General features: G+C 39.7%; 1 protein-coding gene across 1 annotated transcript; it reads right to left on the bottom strand.

Annotated features, from left to right (window-relative positions):
• Positions 1-3083: 3083 nt before the first annotated feature.
• LOC143848128 (phosphatidylinositol 4-phosphate 5-kinase 2-like) lies at positions 3084-8620 on the bottom strand. Its single transcript, XM_077356960.1, has 8 exons — positions 7253-8620; positions 6944-7111; positions 6620-6785; positions 6290-6400; positions 5976-6169; positions 5730-5860; positions 5413-5506; positions 3084-4017 (listed from the first exon to the last, which is right to left on the bottom strand). Exons 1-8 carry the CDS (start codon positions 8326-8328, stop codon positions 3699-3701), a joined length of 2259 nt encoding a protein of 752 aa, XP_077213075.1. The 5' UTR covers positions 8329-8620; the 3' UTR covers positions 3084-3698.
• Positions 8621-14562: the final 5942 nt, after the last annotated feature.

The raw sequence follows: 14562 nt of genomic DNA, 5'->3' as shown, positions 1-14562 counted from the left end.
CCCGCCCCGTTGCCACCCCTACTTATAACGTGATTTGACATAAAGTTGCCCACTTAAGGGGGGTGTGCACATAATGCAGGGGGTGAAAATATCATCTCCCATTTGTTTTATGTTCATTTTTACAACGTGAAATAAATTTTATGTCCATTTTTACATCCAAGCAAAATTAGCACTACATCCATTTTTACAACATTATACCCTTTTTCTTCCCCGGGCCATCCTCTTGTTGTGTAAAAAGAGTTGAGTGTCAATACATCCACTTGGATAGGATCCACCTATGTCTTAGTCACGATCCATCTGGCTAAACGGCATAGACTCGGAGGGTAGTGGAAAGTAGTCAATAGGGAGGAGACAAGCATTGAATTTGCCAGAACTTACCTCGGAGAATAGTGGTAAGTAGTGTTCGGATGTCTATCTCATAGAGTAGTAGTGGTAGGGGTGTCATTACCAATAAAGAGAGAAGAGAGAGAAAGAAAAAGAATCATTTCCAAGAAATCCAAGCAAAATTCCACCCTTTTTGTAGTTTTGGGCTTGGATGTTACAGAGAGGGGACAAGCGTGATACATCAGCAAACATGCAATGATTAACTAGGAGAAATCCATGGGAGTCTCCAGGAATTTCAAAGCTATATTGAGAACCAAACAAGGAGTTTTGTTGACATTGACTCAAATGCCAAGTAAAACCCCTAAGCCATCCCTGCTTTTGAGCAACCAATAAGATTAGTCTCTCTCCGTGGGTCATTTATACGTTTTTGGTTCAACTTGTGTCGGAAATTGGTATGAAAGGTTGCTTTCGTGGTCAACAGGAGCACCCGTTTGGGCCTACAAGATGAGAATCGTTTTATTCAAAGAACAAATGAGAGTTGGGTAACGAACGTGGAAGGAAGGCACTCGTAAGCTGTATTTGATGGGCAAGGAAGTTGGCACATGTTGTTATCACATCCACAAGTTGCTTATGTAGGTGAGCCTTAAGTCCGAGCAAAGAGAGAGGTGATGCTCAAGGGGGTAAATGAAGGTGTCAAAAAAGCTGTTCAAACTCAGCTAGCAAACCACAAACACTGGAACTTGAAATTGAAGACTCGTTAATCAATTTCTGGATAATGCAGATTAGTGAACTAATCTGAAATCTTGTTGTGAATTCCTTTTGATAAGAAGTCTTTCTTATCACTGGAGACTATGAGTAAAGATCATGCTAATGTAACTATGGGTTGGGAGATGTTCTGCTAGACAAGTCGACTAGAAAAACTACCTCCTCTGTAACTTAGTCCCCAAAACACAGGTCTGGTAATAACTAGAACTCTTAATCCCACGAAATTTTAGTTAACAACTATTTAAAATCAGAAAACCATGTGATTGCCTCTGCTAGTTCTTGACTCATGAACCCCTGGTGTAGCAGAATTCTGCTACCAGATTGTACAGGTTTGATGACTCTAGCTAAATAGAAAGTTTAGAAAGAACTTATAATTGAAGCTCACTTCTCAGAACTAAAATCAATCATTCTACAAAGTTAATTTTTGAGTTTCATGAAAAAATTCTCTCTTGTTCAATTCACTATCTCTCGGTTTGTATAATTGAAGCGATGTTCATAAGAAATTTGAGTTGAGAATCCTTTGAATTCACTTCAAAAATACAGAAGCAAATAGAACTAGATATCAGATCATAACATATTCAGTTTCCAAGATTTTGCTGCTCTATAAAGCTCAAACCGAGCTTCATGAAAATTTTCTAAAGGATTCATTAGACGACCCCAATTTAATTGTCTTAGATCTGAGTGATTACCTTCATATATCTAGACACTTTTCACTTCATATTTGATCTCAGCATTAAAGTTCAAACATCATTTTGATCGCCAACCCTCATTAGCAGGGACGGAAAAGCTTGCAAACCGATCATAACCATGGAAGCACACGACGTTCATTTATACGGTGGACGGCCATGCATGCACGTGCATCCCAAGAATACAGTGGAGCCCACATTATTTGGGTGATTCGAACCATTCTTTTGCTGGCCCCTAATGTAGATAGGGTGTGCCCAAAAAATCTTCTCGATGATCCTAACCCTCCGATTTGTGGATGTTTATAACGGACAAAGTACGAAAGTGGACAAGGAATGGAGGGTTAGCATCATCCAATGGAGAAGATTTTCTGGGCACACCCTATCTACATGAATGGTTGTGCAACAATTTCGTAAATCGCACACTTACAAAAGACAAGGTGAGTTTCTCTTATCATCAAAACATGGTTGTGCAAATATTTGTAGCCTAATTACATAGCATCTTTTCAATTATCTGAATATTTGGATTTGAGTAGAAAAAAAAAATTGAGGGCAGCCATTTAAAACAGAAAAGACAAGGTAAGTTCGGCTCATTATCAGAGCATCATAATAAGTGCAAATATCAGTAGACTAACTAAATGGGAGCCTATGTGGCTGCTCTCTCATGTAGCAGACAGTTCCGCGAAATGCCTCATGCGATGGTCCCTAGCAAATCCCAATTCAAATACATTGGCAAATATCTAATTTATAATATCGGGTTATACATATTAAAAAACTAAAAAACGAAAAATATCAACCGATGTATCGGATCGTGGTCTAAATGGCCGATATATCGGTCTCTGTTAATCTTTTCTCCTTTGCTTTAGGATTCAAAAAATGAAAAAGACTTGGAGAGGGAGAGAAGAGGGTACGGTGTCTGCAGACTGATGCAGAGACTTTGACCTCTTAGGCACGAAGTCCAATACTGTATCAGCTTTCTCATAAATGACTAAAATACCCTCGTATTTAATTCAACCAATGAGCTTATAACACGTCATTTACCGTTAATTCTCCCGAGATCCCAAGCGTTGAGATCTCACCCAAGAAAGAGCCCTCTGCTTTGCTGTATACTTCGTTTTCTCCAAAGAAGGAAAAGAGAGCCCAAACAATATAAAGGAAACAAACCCCACGCATCTCTTTCTTTCTCTCTTTCTCTTCTTTTCATGCTTGACTCTCTCTCTCTCTCTCTCTCTCTCTCTCTCTCACACTATCTCTCTAGCCTTTTGCTTCTCACGATTTTGCAGTAAGCTTCTGCAAAAGAGAGCTGAGAAAAATAAAACACAACCTTTTTTTTTTCAAATTTAGTATCTGTCTTTCATCCTTTTAGCTGTACATTTCTTATTCCCAATTTCCCCCCCTCAACTTAAAATCTTTCGGAAGTAAAACCCAAAAGCCTCTATCAGTGTCTTTCTCTCTGGCTTCCGACTTGTTTCATATTTTTCTTCCTTTACCCAAAAAAGAGAAAAAAAAATAATCATAATCCAATTCTCCCCACCCCCATTAACATATACAAATTCCCAATGGCTGAGCTCCAAAATTCAGCCCAATTTATCACCTGCCCGTCGTCCAAATTCTCCTCCCAAACTGCACCCAATGATACCAATCCGCAAATTGTGTATAATTTCAGCTCACAACATGGTGAATACACCATCAGAACTCCAAGGTTAAGTGTGCTTGGGCGAGTAGGTGAGACCTTCTGGGAAGTCCTAGTGCAACAAAAAAACATACTGAACACACAATCAAGATTCGATCGATCAGATTTAGACCCGGATTAGATCCCCTCTGTCATCGTATAAAAAATTGCCCAATTTTCAATCCGAGTGCTTCCCGTGTAGAGCGATTGGTCTTAGGATGATCGCTTTTTCAATTTTTTAGTGGGGGGATCGATCACTTGTCCTCCATGAAGATCTTGTGAAGGAAATCTCGGAATCTCTTGGAGTATAGCTTTGGATCGACGGCGGAAATAGAGGTGGGATCGGCCTGCAAGGACTTGTAGGCATGCTCGAGTTTCTTACTAATGTCATAGTCTTGGAGGATGTCGATGATCCCAAAGTAGAGGATCACTTCGTAGGTTTGGCCACTCCGGGCTGGAGTTGAATCCCCTCCGCTACTAGACTGATACTGCTGATATTGATCAAAATCGCTAATCCTTGCCACCTCCTCCGCCCTTGCAGGCATGTTTGCACCCAATCTTGTCAATGGTTTCCTGTTCAAAACGTCATCTGGAAGACATCAGAACATATCTGAAAACTAAAAAATATATAACAAGTGCAATTGTCTAGGGAGAAGATCGAGATCATGCGTCACCAAAAAAAAAAACAATCAACAATCAAACTTTGATTGAATCAGTCAAATATTTTTATATGCTTAAGTGATTGTGTCAATGGTTTCTAGTTCAAAACATCAGATGGAATATCATAACATATCTGCAAACCAAAAAAATCACAACAAATGCAATTGTCTCCAAGTACAATCGATCTTGCATCACCCACAAAAAAAAATACTGATCATCAATTAAATCAGTCAAATATTGTATACCTAAGCCCCGTTCGTTTAAGATTATGACAACCGATTGTGAGTCCAAAACTGATTGTTGGACACAAAATTACATTTAAATTTGAGTCCAATCGGTTTGGCACTCACAATCGGTTGTCATAAGGCCTTATAGTAATAAACAATAATCAATCAACTGCAATAATTCAAATATCCTGGTCACATCAAACAAATGGTTTTTTACAGACAAGAATGATCTTCCATCACCAGAAAAATCCAAACGGCTAAAGCAGGCAAAAGTATTTAAAAAAACTTCAGTCAAATCATAAACAAATATCAATGGAATGAAATAATTCATACATGTTGATTGAAACAGCCAGGTTTTGGCTTTTGTTTTCTGTCTTTCCCATAATAAACACAGCATGAAACCAAATGTTAAGACCCTACTCACTAGACGAATGTAAATCACTATCGATTTACCAAAAAAAGAGAGTTTCATTCCACATCAGCTGGTAAATTTTAATGTGGCCTGTGATAATTAGAAGCTAAACCCACGTCTAAAATCTGATTATGAACAATTAAGCTCTCTCAATACAATCAGAATTATATTGAAACATTAACAAGTGAGAAAATTAAGAGATGGATTCTCCAGAGGAAAGAAAACACATCTTCTAACCTACATCCTAAAAATGGCAAAATGCCACAATCAAACCATGCCCCACACCCACCTTTTTATAGAGAGAATAATTCCCGATCTCTCCAAAACAACCAAACCCTTTCAATAATTTAAAAGAAAGGAATCCAATCGAACAGGATAACTGAAAAACCTTGTTTCTATCTAATTTGGAAAGAGGCTGAGACCACAAGATATTACACCTGTCTAAGCCAAGAAAAGACTAAAATAAGCAACCACCATCACCACATATTGACATCGTTATCTAGTGACCGATACCATATCAACAGAGATCATTGAAATTCAATGGAGAAGAAAAATTATTTTCGTTTCTAATTTCCAACAAGGTGGGCATTTGGATTCATACACTTAAAAATCCCACAAAATGAAATTAACTAAAATTGAAGGAAAAAAGATCCCAGCAGAATATAGTACCGTGGAGATAGACTGTGATCCATATCGCGCGCCACTGCTTCGAAGAACTGACACTCAGATATACCTCTTTCCACTTGATATGATTCCTTTCTGCCTGAAAATTAGTAGAGGCTCACTACTTTTAGCTATAAATTGTCATCTTGTGTTCTTCAATGGTCATATAAATTCAGTTCATTGATTCGTTAACGTTAATAAACTGTGTCTGGCAGAAAATTAAGTAAACCTTGATTTTTTTCCCTTTCTTTGAATGAAGGTCTCTTTACCATTCAAAAAAAAGAATATTCAGTAAACCTAAGGAAAAGAAGAAATGAACTTACTGGAGGGTGCAACAAATGGTGACAGTCCCATCTTATCTGTTGGAAGGTCATCAAGGAAGTGAAGACCCACCAAAAGACTGTAATCCATGATCCCCTCCGCCTCCAAGAACTCGCAATCTCGGTCAATTTGTCTGAATGTACCCCATAAAAAGAAATGGAATTGTATTATAGACCAGAAAGAAAAACCCGATATAGTCGAATATGTTACGTAGATAAATTCACTAGTTACAACAAAATAAAAAATACCTAATGAGCTCTTCGTACCAAGACCGTTGCAGCCGAAACACATAATTCAGGTCCAGGTCCTTAAGGGTAGTAGTCTCATCAAACTCCCCATCAGCCTTGTCCGCTGTACGGCCATGGGAGGATCCTTTTAGGTCAAACCGCTTATTGATACGATACTCCGAGCAGAACAAGTTGCCCATTACAATGAAGCGTACCTGGTTTTCAACAATAACAGTATGACAAATGATCAATTCGATGCATAAACAGCTCCAGCACAATCTTTAGAACAATAAAAATCAAAATTTAAATCTCCACATCGAAGTATATTTGCATACCTTCTGACCTCCCACTGGTTTAACACAATGCACACCAAAGAACTTTGTGACCAGCGAGTTCTCATACCGATAAACATGTTCGTAGTAACTGTGAAGCATCCTAAGAAGTACCTGCATGGGAATTATCAAGCAGATGACTATGGAGGTGTTCAATTCAAACTTGGCTTGTGAATCTCGAATAAACATCATCAAAGTATATCACATAAATAACAATGCAAAATTTAGAGATGTTACAGAAGATCCATTGATGAAAAAGTTAATAGAAAAATAAATTAGCAGTGAATGATAGAAGAAAATTGCTACAAAAGTAAACAAAGTATGCTAGCTAACCTTTACTTCAGATTTCTTCACCGTCTTGATCATGAACCGATCGTCCTGTGTAAGGTAGAAGAAGCTACCACTCTTCCCTGGGGAAGAAAGCTCTCTCAATGCATCATTTCCGCAAATAGCTAACATGTAATCCGCTGGATCTACGGCGAACAATTTTCTAAGATGTCTGAATAGCCACGAAAAGTAAAAAATCAGCATAATATTACAAATAACCAACACAAAACAAAGAAATTCAAGCCTCCAATGCTAATAAAAAACAGGCTAATGAACCCAAATACAGACCCAATGGAATCAAAACTAAATACCCATTTACAGAATCCATACCTGAAAACCATGGGACAGTAATCCTTCCATCTGAACTCAACAGACTGATGTGGAGGCGTAACCTTCGATCCTTCGGGAGGGAACCTCGTCCAGTACTTCTCTCTGGGATCAAAATCGGCCGGTCTAAGATCCCGCATATTAACTGATGCAGGTTTCCCAACAGAATACCTACAAAATCAATCAACCCAAACATAAAAACCCCACAAAAGAATGCCACTAAAGATAAAAAAAACCAATCAACCCAAATATAAAACCCCCACAAAAAATTTCACTAAAATCACCAATCCCATCACTCAATCCACAAATTACCTGATACCCAGTTGCAAATTGAGCATCAAATCATAATTCTTATGTCCTTTCGAAATCGTCTGCCCCGGCTTCTTAACCTCACCAGTAAAACAACAAGGATTCCTCCTCCACTGTGTTAAACCTAAACCCCGATCCAACCCAATCCCCGTCCCATCTCTATAAAACATAGAAGCTTCAACATTATCTATAATATCACAAGTAATATCCCCAGCCTCACCATCAGATTCCCAAATACAAATCCTCGGAAAAACCCGTTCCGTCAAGCTCCCTCTCCCATCAACAGAAGATCTTTTCCTCGACGGAGTATGAACATAATTTTCCTCCAATGGCAAAAACAAAGGACTCCTCAACTGATTCATCTCTTTTCCATTCCCAGGATAAAAAGTCCCATTCAAATGATAATTAGGATCTTTACTCCAACTCCCTACATAACAACTCCCATCCGGCCAAGTAAAAACCCCATTCCCTTTCGGAACTCCATCTTCCCATTGCCCATCATAACGATTCCCATTCGCCCAAATCAAAACCCCTCTTCCTGAAATAAACCCATTCTTCCATTCACCCACATACTCATTCCCATTCTTCCACACATACCTTCCTTGCCCTTCCTGTAAATTCTTTTTCCAACTCCCCTCATAAAAATCCCCATTCGCATAACTCTTTTGCCCAAACCCATGTTTCCGATCCGCCGTCCAGGTACCGGAATACGTATCCCCCTCCGATCCGGTAAAGGTTCCAAAACCCTCCATTCGACCTGCCTTAAATTCACCTTCGAAGGTCGCGCCGGAGGGCCAGGAGAATTTACCTTTTCCGGCGGCTTTTCCTCGCCGCCAATCCCCTTCGTACATGCAACCGTCTTTCCAGAGGTATTTTCCGGTACCGTGTGGGACGTTTCCGGTGAAGGTTCCGGTGTAGAGATCTCCGTTTGGGAGGAGCTTTTCCGTGGCTCCACCGGTTGAGGTGGTGGCGGAGTTGGCTGTGGGTGTTACTCTTCGTGTTGTGGATTGAGATCTGGTGCGGACCACTGTACATACAGTAGTCCCTTCTGAGTCTTCATCTCTTAAAGCTTCCCGCATTTCTTTGTTATTTCACCCTTGGATTCCTATTCTCCGCCTCTCTAATGGAGGCAGCATTTCGATATCGACACCCCCCTTTTTTTTTTCTCTCCTCTCTCTCTTTCGTTGAACAAAAGAGAAAAAGGAGGAAAGACAAAATAAATGGTCTCTCTGTGTGTATATTTCTTGGTCTGGGTTTATTGGTGCAGGGATTTGCCTTGGAGCAGAGGGAGAATCCAGAGAGGAAGGCAGAAGAAAGAAAGCAGGAAAAATTAATAAAGAAGAGAGAGAAAGAGAGTTATTTTAGGCCGGCCTTGGGAACGTTGCTCTAAGGTAATATACCCCAGCTAAGCTTTTTCTCGATAAAATTACAATTATGTCCCTACTTTTTCAAATACATCGTGGAATACTGTCAAAGCCGGTATTGTCCAGTATCTTTGAAAATGCCCTGTACGGCATACCCTGTGGAAACACACTACTAACCTATATAAATTAATGTGTTTAGATCATCCTGTGGAAATAATGTTTCGGCGGAACATACTACGTGCCGGTCGAATGGACGGTTTGGATCATCCTATAGTAATGGCTAGTTTTTGATAAATACTGGACGATACGGGCTTCCACCATAAAGTCTACTATTATGTACCTCTCTCTGACCCCTTCCTCTCATCCCCTGTTTCAACGTGAGTTGGCGGAATAGCCTAGAATGGTTCGCCTACACCTTTTTTATAACGTGCATTATGAATGCCCCTAACTTTGAGCGAAACTACGAGTTGCGCAATTGGTTTATTTTCTAGAAGGTGTCCTTTGACGACTTTATCAACTATATTGTCTAGAAATATGGAAATGATATCTGCGCTCCTTTTCTTTTAGTAACGGCACTCTTTTTGTTATTTTATAAACCGGCGGTAGTTGGGTATAATTCTACAAAAAGCCTTGGACATGCCTTTACCATAACAGATGAGTGTTCCTCCTACATTTGGTAGAAAAATCGATAAGGACGTTAAAACATTCACAACATCCGGCCAAATTGTCCCTAGAATTCAAGTCACGATTCTCATCAAAGACCACTCCTAAAATGTTTATTGCATTTTTTTCACAAGGGAAATGGTATATTTTGCCTCTTTCTTTCCCGGCCAGCCTCCTTATAGTGTAAAAGTATATTTATAGAACACTAGAGGTAGAATTGTGCAAATTGGTCGGGCTCAACATGAACCCGATGGGTTCAACACTTCAACCTAATTTTGGGTTGGGTTAGGGTTGAGAACTTGGCAACCCAACATGTCTCGACCTTCATCCTCTGATTTTATTTTGATTTTCTATAGGTTATTGTAATTTTGTATTTGGCCCAAAGTGAACCCGAACCAACTTGACTCAACCTGAGCTGATTTCGGATTAGATGGGTTGGATTAGTGTTGAGAGATATAAAGGTTGGTTGAGTTAAGGGTGACCACTCTCAACTCGAGGCTCGGGTTGGGTTAGGATTGAGAGAATGCGATCTCAAGTTGGGTTAGGGTTAGATCCAACCTGACCCAAGTTGCATCTCTAATTAGAGAGGTGGCCCAGGGAAGAAGAGGGGGCAAACATACCGCTTCCCTTTTCTCATAAAGATAGAAAAAAATAGGGTAGCTGTATTGGCATTACCATTTTAATAATTGCAAAAAGTCAGCTTGTCTTTTACCTTTTTTTATTTGGGTTCTAAGGAACTTTAATTAGACTTGACACCTGTAATAAACATTAAATAGGCAATATTGGCATTACCCTGTTTTGATAGTTATCAGCAGCCAGGAAAAAAAACATAGAGTAAAGGGACGTGGTTATTAACGTTCATCTCTTTATTTTTTGAATAAAGATGGAGCCAAACGGTCGCTTTTGATGAGGGGCATTTAGTCTGAGCTGGCAAAAAAGTGGGGCCCACTTCCATCTAACTCTCTCTCTGGAATTTTAGCTGTCAGGTCGTAAATGGGCCCGTCGTCCACGTCCTGGTCGAAATGCGACGCACTCATGTCTTAGCCGGTCTAACCGGCACAGTCACCATGGGGTTCACAGCCACGTGTCACCTTTCTACGATCCTTAGATCCTTTCTTTACCTGACACCGCCCGATTATTTAGATCTACCCAAGTCGGAATATCTCTCTCTCTCTCTCTCCGGTAAAGTGAAACTCACGGGCCCCACCCCACGTGATCTCCTTCCCAAATCCAATACACTCTCCCACGATATAAACACGTCAAGTGCGTTAAATACCCCCGCGCTCTCTTTAAATAACCAAAGTACCCCCCCCTCCCCGCTCTCGCGCTTTCTACACGGGACGCCAATCAATTGCGTTCTACTTTTTATACCGAAATTATCCTCGAAATTAATTGTGCAGTTGTCGCAGTCTAGGGTCATTTCTGTAAAATTACGAATGGGTGGGCCCATAAGGTGTAGACAGTTGGACAGTATCTTTGGTTTGCTTTGTTTTGGGGGGGGATGATAAATTCGCACCCCTTTAACGTTTAGAGGGGTGCGAATTTATCATTGCCCTTGTTTTTTTGTTGTTTTCTCCTAACTTGGTGTCTGATTGTGTGAGAGTTGTTTAAGGCGCAGCAAATCACTTATTTTGGGCGATAGAACCATAGGTTGAATTTTATTTATTTATTCATTCATTTGTTTATCGACCACAAGCTTATGTTCTTCCATTTGGAGTGTTCTCTCTTAATCACTCCTTTACAAACGTGTGGTTTATTTTATCATTGGGCTTGAATGCTCTCTTCACGTCGATCTCTATTCTTGGATAAAATATTGCTGAATTAAGATTAGTTAATAAGGGACAGTAAAATTACAAAATAGCAGCATCTAAGTTAGATGGTCAATCCCACGAACAGTTTATCCAAGGAATTCTTTCATGCGGTGTGGATACGTACATGTAAATGGGTAAGTGTTGGTACTCGGTCGAGTATATATGGTTATCTAGTGTGTCGCTTAAATCAAAGGCATATAGGTTACTAACCGTTGATTTAAAGTAATCAAGCCCGTCCAAATAAAAGCATCTGTGAGAGAGATACCAGAGCAGAAACACTCTCTCCCGTTCGACTCTCTCTCCCTCTCTCCCTCTCTCCCGTCCGATTCTCTCTCTCTCCCTCCCGTCCGACGGAAATAGGGAACCTCTCCCTCCTCATTCTCTCTCTCTCTCCCGTCCAACTCTCTCCCTCTCTCGTTTTTCCGGTCCTCGTTCTCTCTCCCGTCCGACTCTCTCTCTGATATTTCCGTCCGACGGAACCCTACCTACCGTGCCGTGGCTTTAAAGCTTGGGATTTATTGCAGAAAACCACCGCCGTCGATTGAAAGCTTGAAGGTTGTTTGAAATAGGGTAATCTTGCAGATTTATTAAAGATTTCTTGAGGGTTTAAAGGTACGGTTCTTCTTTAAATTGATTTTCCATTTTTTTAATAAATTTCTGTGTTGATTTTACAGATTTAGGGGAAAAGTGTTGATTTAAATCTGTAATAGAAGAAGCTTGTAATAAATTTGAACAAAAAAAAAAAACGAGGGTTTCAATCCACGGTTTGGGGATTTTTTTTCAAGCCTACCTTTCAATCTGTAATATCCCTTTCCATTTTTTTGATAAATTTTTGTGTTGATTTTACAGATTTAGGGAAAAAGTGTTGATTTAAATCTGTAATAGTAGAAGCTTGTAATAAATTTGAACAAAAAAAAAACGAGGGTTTCAATCCACGGTTTATCTGCACCCACTCAAAACCCCTACATCCCTTTACAGATTTGCAGGTTTAATTGGCGCAATTGTGAGTGTAAAACCGATTATTGGTTTCATTCTTAATCCAATAATCGGTTTGGCAGTCAGAATCAGTTGTTATAATCTGAAAAGAATAAGGCCTTAATTTAATTTTTCTGGTTTATTTGCTGAAGAAACTCTTTACTGTTGTGTTTGGAATGATTGGTTGGAATCGCAGGTAGAATTTCAGAGTGGGTTTAAGCTCTATTCGAAAGGGATTAGTTAAGTTTTTTTGAGCTAATGGATGACACTATGTCCGATGGTTTTGGGTTATCAATTGATGATATAGATGCTAATAGATTGATTGTGGTTGATGACATGGCGTCCCAAGCTGGTGGCTTACAAAATGATGGAGAATATGTCAATGAATTTGTTATGGTTGAGGAGGAGGAACATCAGAATGAGGGTTGTAGCGGTACATTTAATACGCCTACTAAGGATGGTAATGAGGGGGATTTAGTTTCCAAACCGTTTAAAGACCAGATGTTTGATACCGATATCACTGCATATGAGTTTTATAATTTATATGCTTTGGGTATGGGATTTGGAATTCGAAAAGACACAACTTATAAGTCAAAGAAAAATGGGGAAGTGATTTTTAGGAGATTTGTATGTGATAAAGCGGGGTTCAAAAAAATGAAAGATAACAAAGAGAGTGATAAAGTAGTGAAGCGTCGTCATAGTGTAAGAGAGGGCTGTCATGCCAAGATGGATATCTCTTTGATAGATGAGAAGTGGCACGTGAGAGCTTTTGAAGATGATCATTGCCACGAGCTTACCTCTCCACCTAGAAGGCTAATGCATCATTCTCACAATAGATTTTTTAAGAATGAAGCATGTAAGATTTTGATAGATGACCTAAGTAAGATAGGGATGAAGTTTGCTGGTGTTAAAAGGGCTATTAACGTCACATGTAAAGGAACAAATGTTGCTTTGACAACAAATCAGGTGGTGTCCCATTTGAGGAAAAAGCGGGGTAACAATATGGGTAAGGAAGGTGTCTTGGTAGCAGAATATTTCCAAAAGAAACGATCAAAAGACCCTAAGTTTCAATTTGCTATGGAGTTGGACATTGATGGGAACTTGCGATCGATGTTTTGGGCCAATTCATGGGCGCGAGAGGCATACCTAAAGTTTAGTGATGTCATTGTTTTTGATGTCACGTACAGGACAAATATGTTTAAGATGCCATTTGCTCCATTTACCGGAGTTAATCACCATCGTCAGTCTACACTATTTGGATGCGCATTGTTAGCCGATGAGAAAGAGGAGACATTTACATGACTATTTCAACAATGGTTGCAGTGCATGTTTGGGAAGGCGCCAGGTTGTATAATAACAGATATGGACGGGGCGATAAGAAATGCAATTCAAACTGTTTTCCCAGACACCCGCCATAGGTTTTGCTCCTGGCACATACACAAGCATTTAGTTGAGCATGTTCCAGCGATGAGAGAAACTGATAGTGAGTTTTGCAAGAATTACAAGAAATGGTTTTATACAAGACAAATACATGATAGTGAGTTGAAATGGAAAGAATTAGTAGAGAAATATAAGATTAATGAAAATGGATGGCTAGCGAAAATGTGGGAGCTACGTAGTCACTGGGTACCAGCCTATTTTAGAGATACAGTCACAGCTGGAATGACTTCTAGTGGCCGCAGTGAGAGCATCAATGCTTTCTTTGATGGGTATGTTAATATGAACACCACTTTAAAAGAATTTGTAGATCAATATGATAGGGCACTTGAGTTTCGTCGTAAAGCAGAGTCCCAAGAAGATTTCAGATCTAAAACTACGAAGGCCGTGTTGATGTCAAGGTTCAAATTAGAAGAAGAAGCAAGCAAATGTTATATCAGGACAATGTTTGATAGATTCCAAGTAGAGTTTAAGGATAGCCTTGACTGTTGGCATGCGAAAACAGATAAGAATGGCAACACAACTGAATACATTGTGGGACTGAGTGTAGGAGAGAAGTGGAAATGGTGCAAGGTCTTGTATGATGATTCTGAAGAAGGTGTGAAGGCTACATGTGAGTGCGCAAAATTCGAGATTGAAGGGATTTTGTGCAAGCATATACTTCGTATTATGACCAAGAAGCAATTGAGTAGAATTCCAGAGCGATATATTTTAAACAGATGGACAACCGGGGCTAGATTTGTACTTGATGGTAGGGTTGGTGGTGGGGTGTCTTTAGGCGAAGAAGATAGTAATGAAGTTACTCCTTATGAAACATGGTGTGTAATAGCAAGGTGTCAAAGGCTAGTACATGAATTTAAGGGTAATAGGAGTCTTTTTAAGAAAGTGTATGAAACACTTGATGTATGGTTGGCAGAATGTGAACAAGCGAAGAGAGAGACAACTTATTCTTGCAAACAATACTTGTAGCCAAGTACAATCCAATTTTGTGCGTGAAACTGCAGGGATATATATTCATGACCCACAAGTCGTGAAAACCAAGGGCCGCCCGAAGGTTGGTACA

Source organism: Tasmannia lanceolata, unplaced genomic scaffold (assembly GCF_043159265.1).
Source record: "Tasmannia lanceolata isolate RefF3 unplaced genomic scaffold, GAP_Taslan_0.1 ptg000016l, whole genome shotgun sequence".
In the NCBI taxonomy this organism is placed as follows: domain Eukaryota; kingdom Viridiplantae; phylum Streptophyta; class Magnoliopsida; order Canellales; family Winteraceae; genus Tasmannia; species Tasmannia lanceolata.
This window is presented reverse-complemented; position numbering and strand designations above follow the sequence as displayed.

Coding starts and splice junctions, on each gene's coding strand:
- LOC143848128 (XM_077356960.1), bottom strand. CDS start 8,328: ATGCGGGAAGCTTTAAGAGATGAAGACTCAGAAGGGACTACTGTATGT. Junction 6,170..6,289: donor AACCAGTGGGAGGTCAGAAG/GTATGCAAATAT, acceptor GTTGAAAACCAG/GTACGCTTCATTGTAATGGG. Junction 4,018..5,412: donor GATCACAGTCTATCTCCACG/GTACTATATTCT, acceptor CGTTTTGAACAG/GAAACCATTGACAAGATTGG.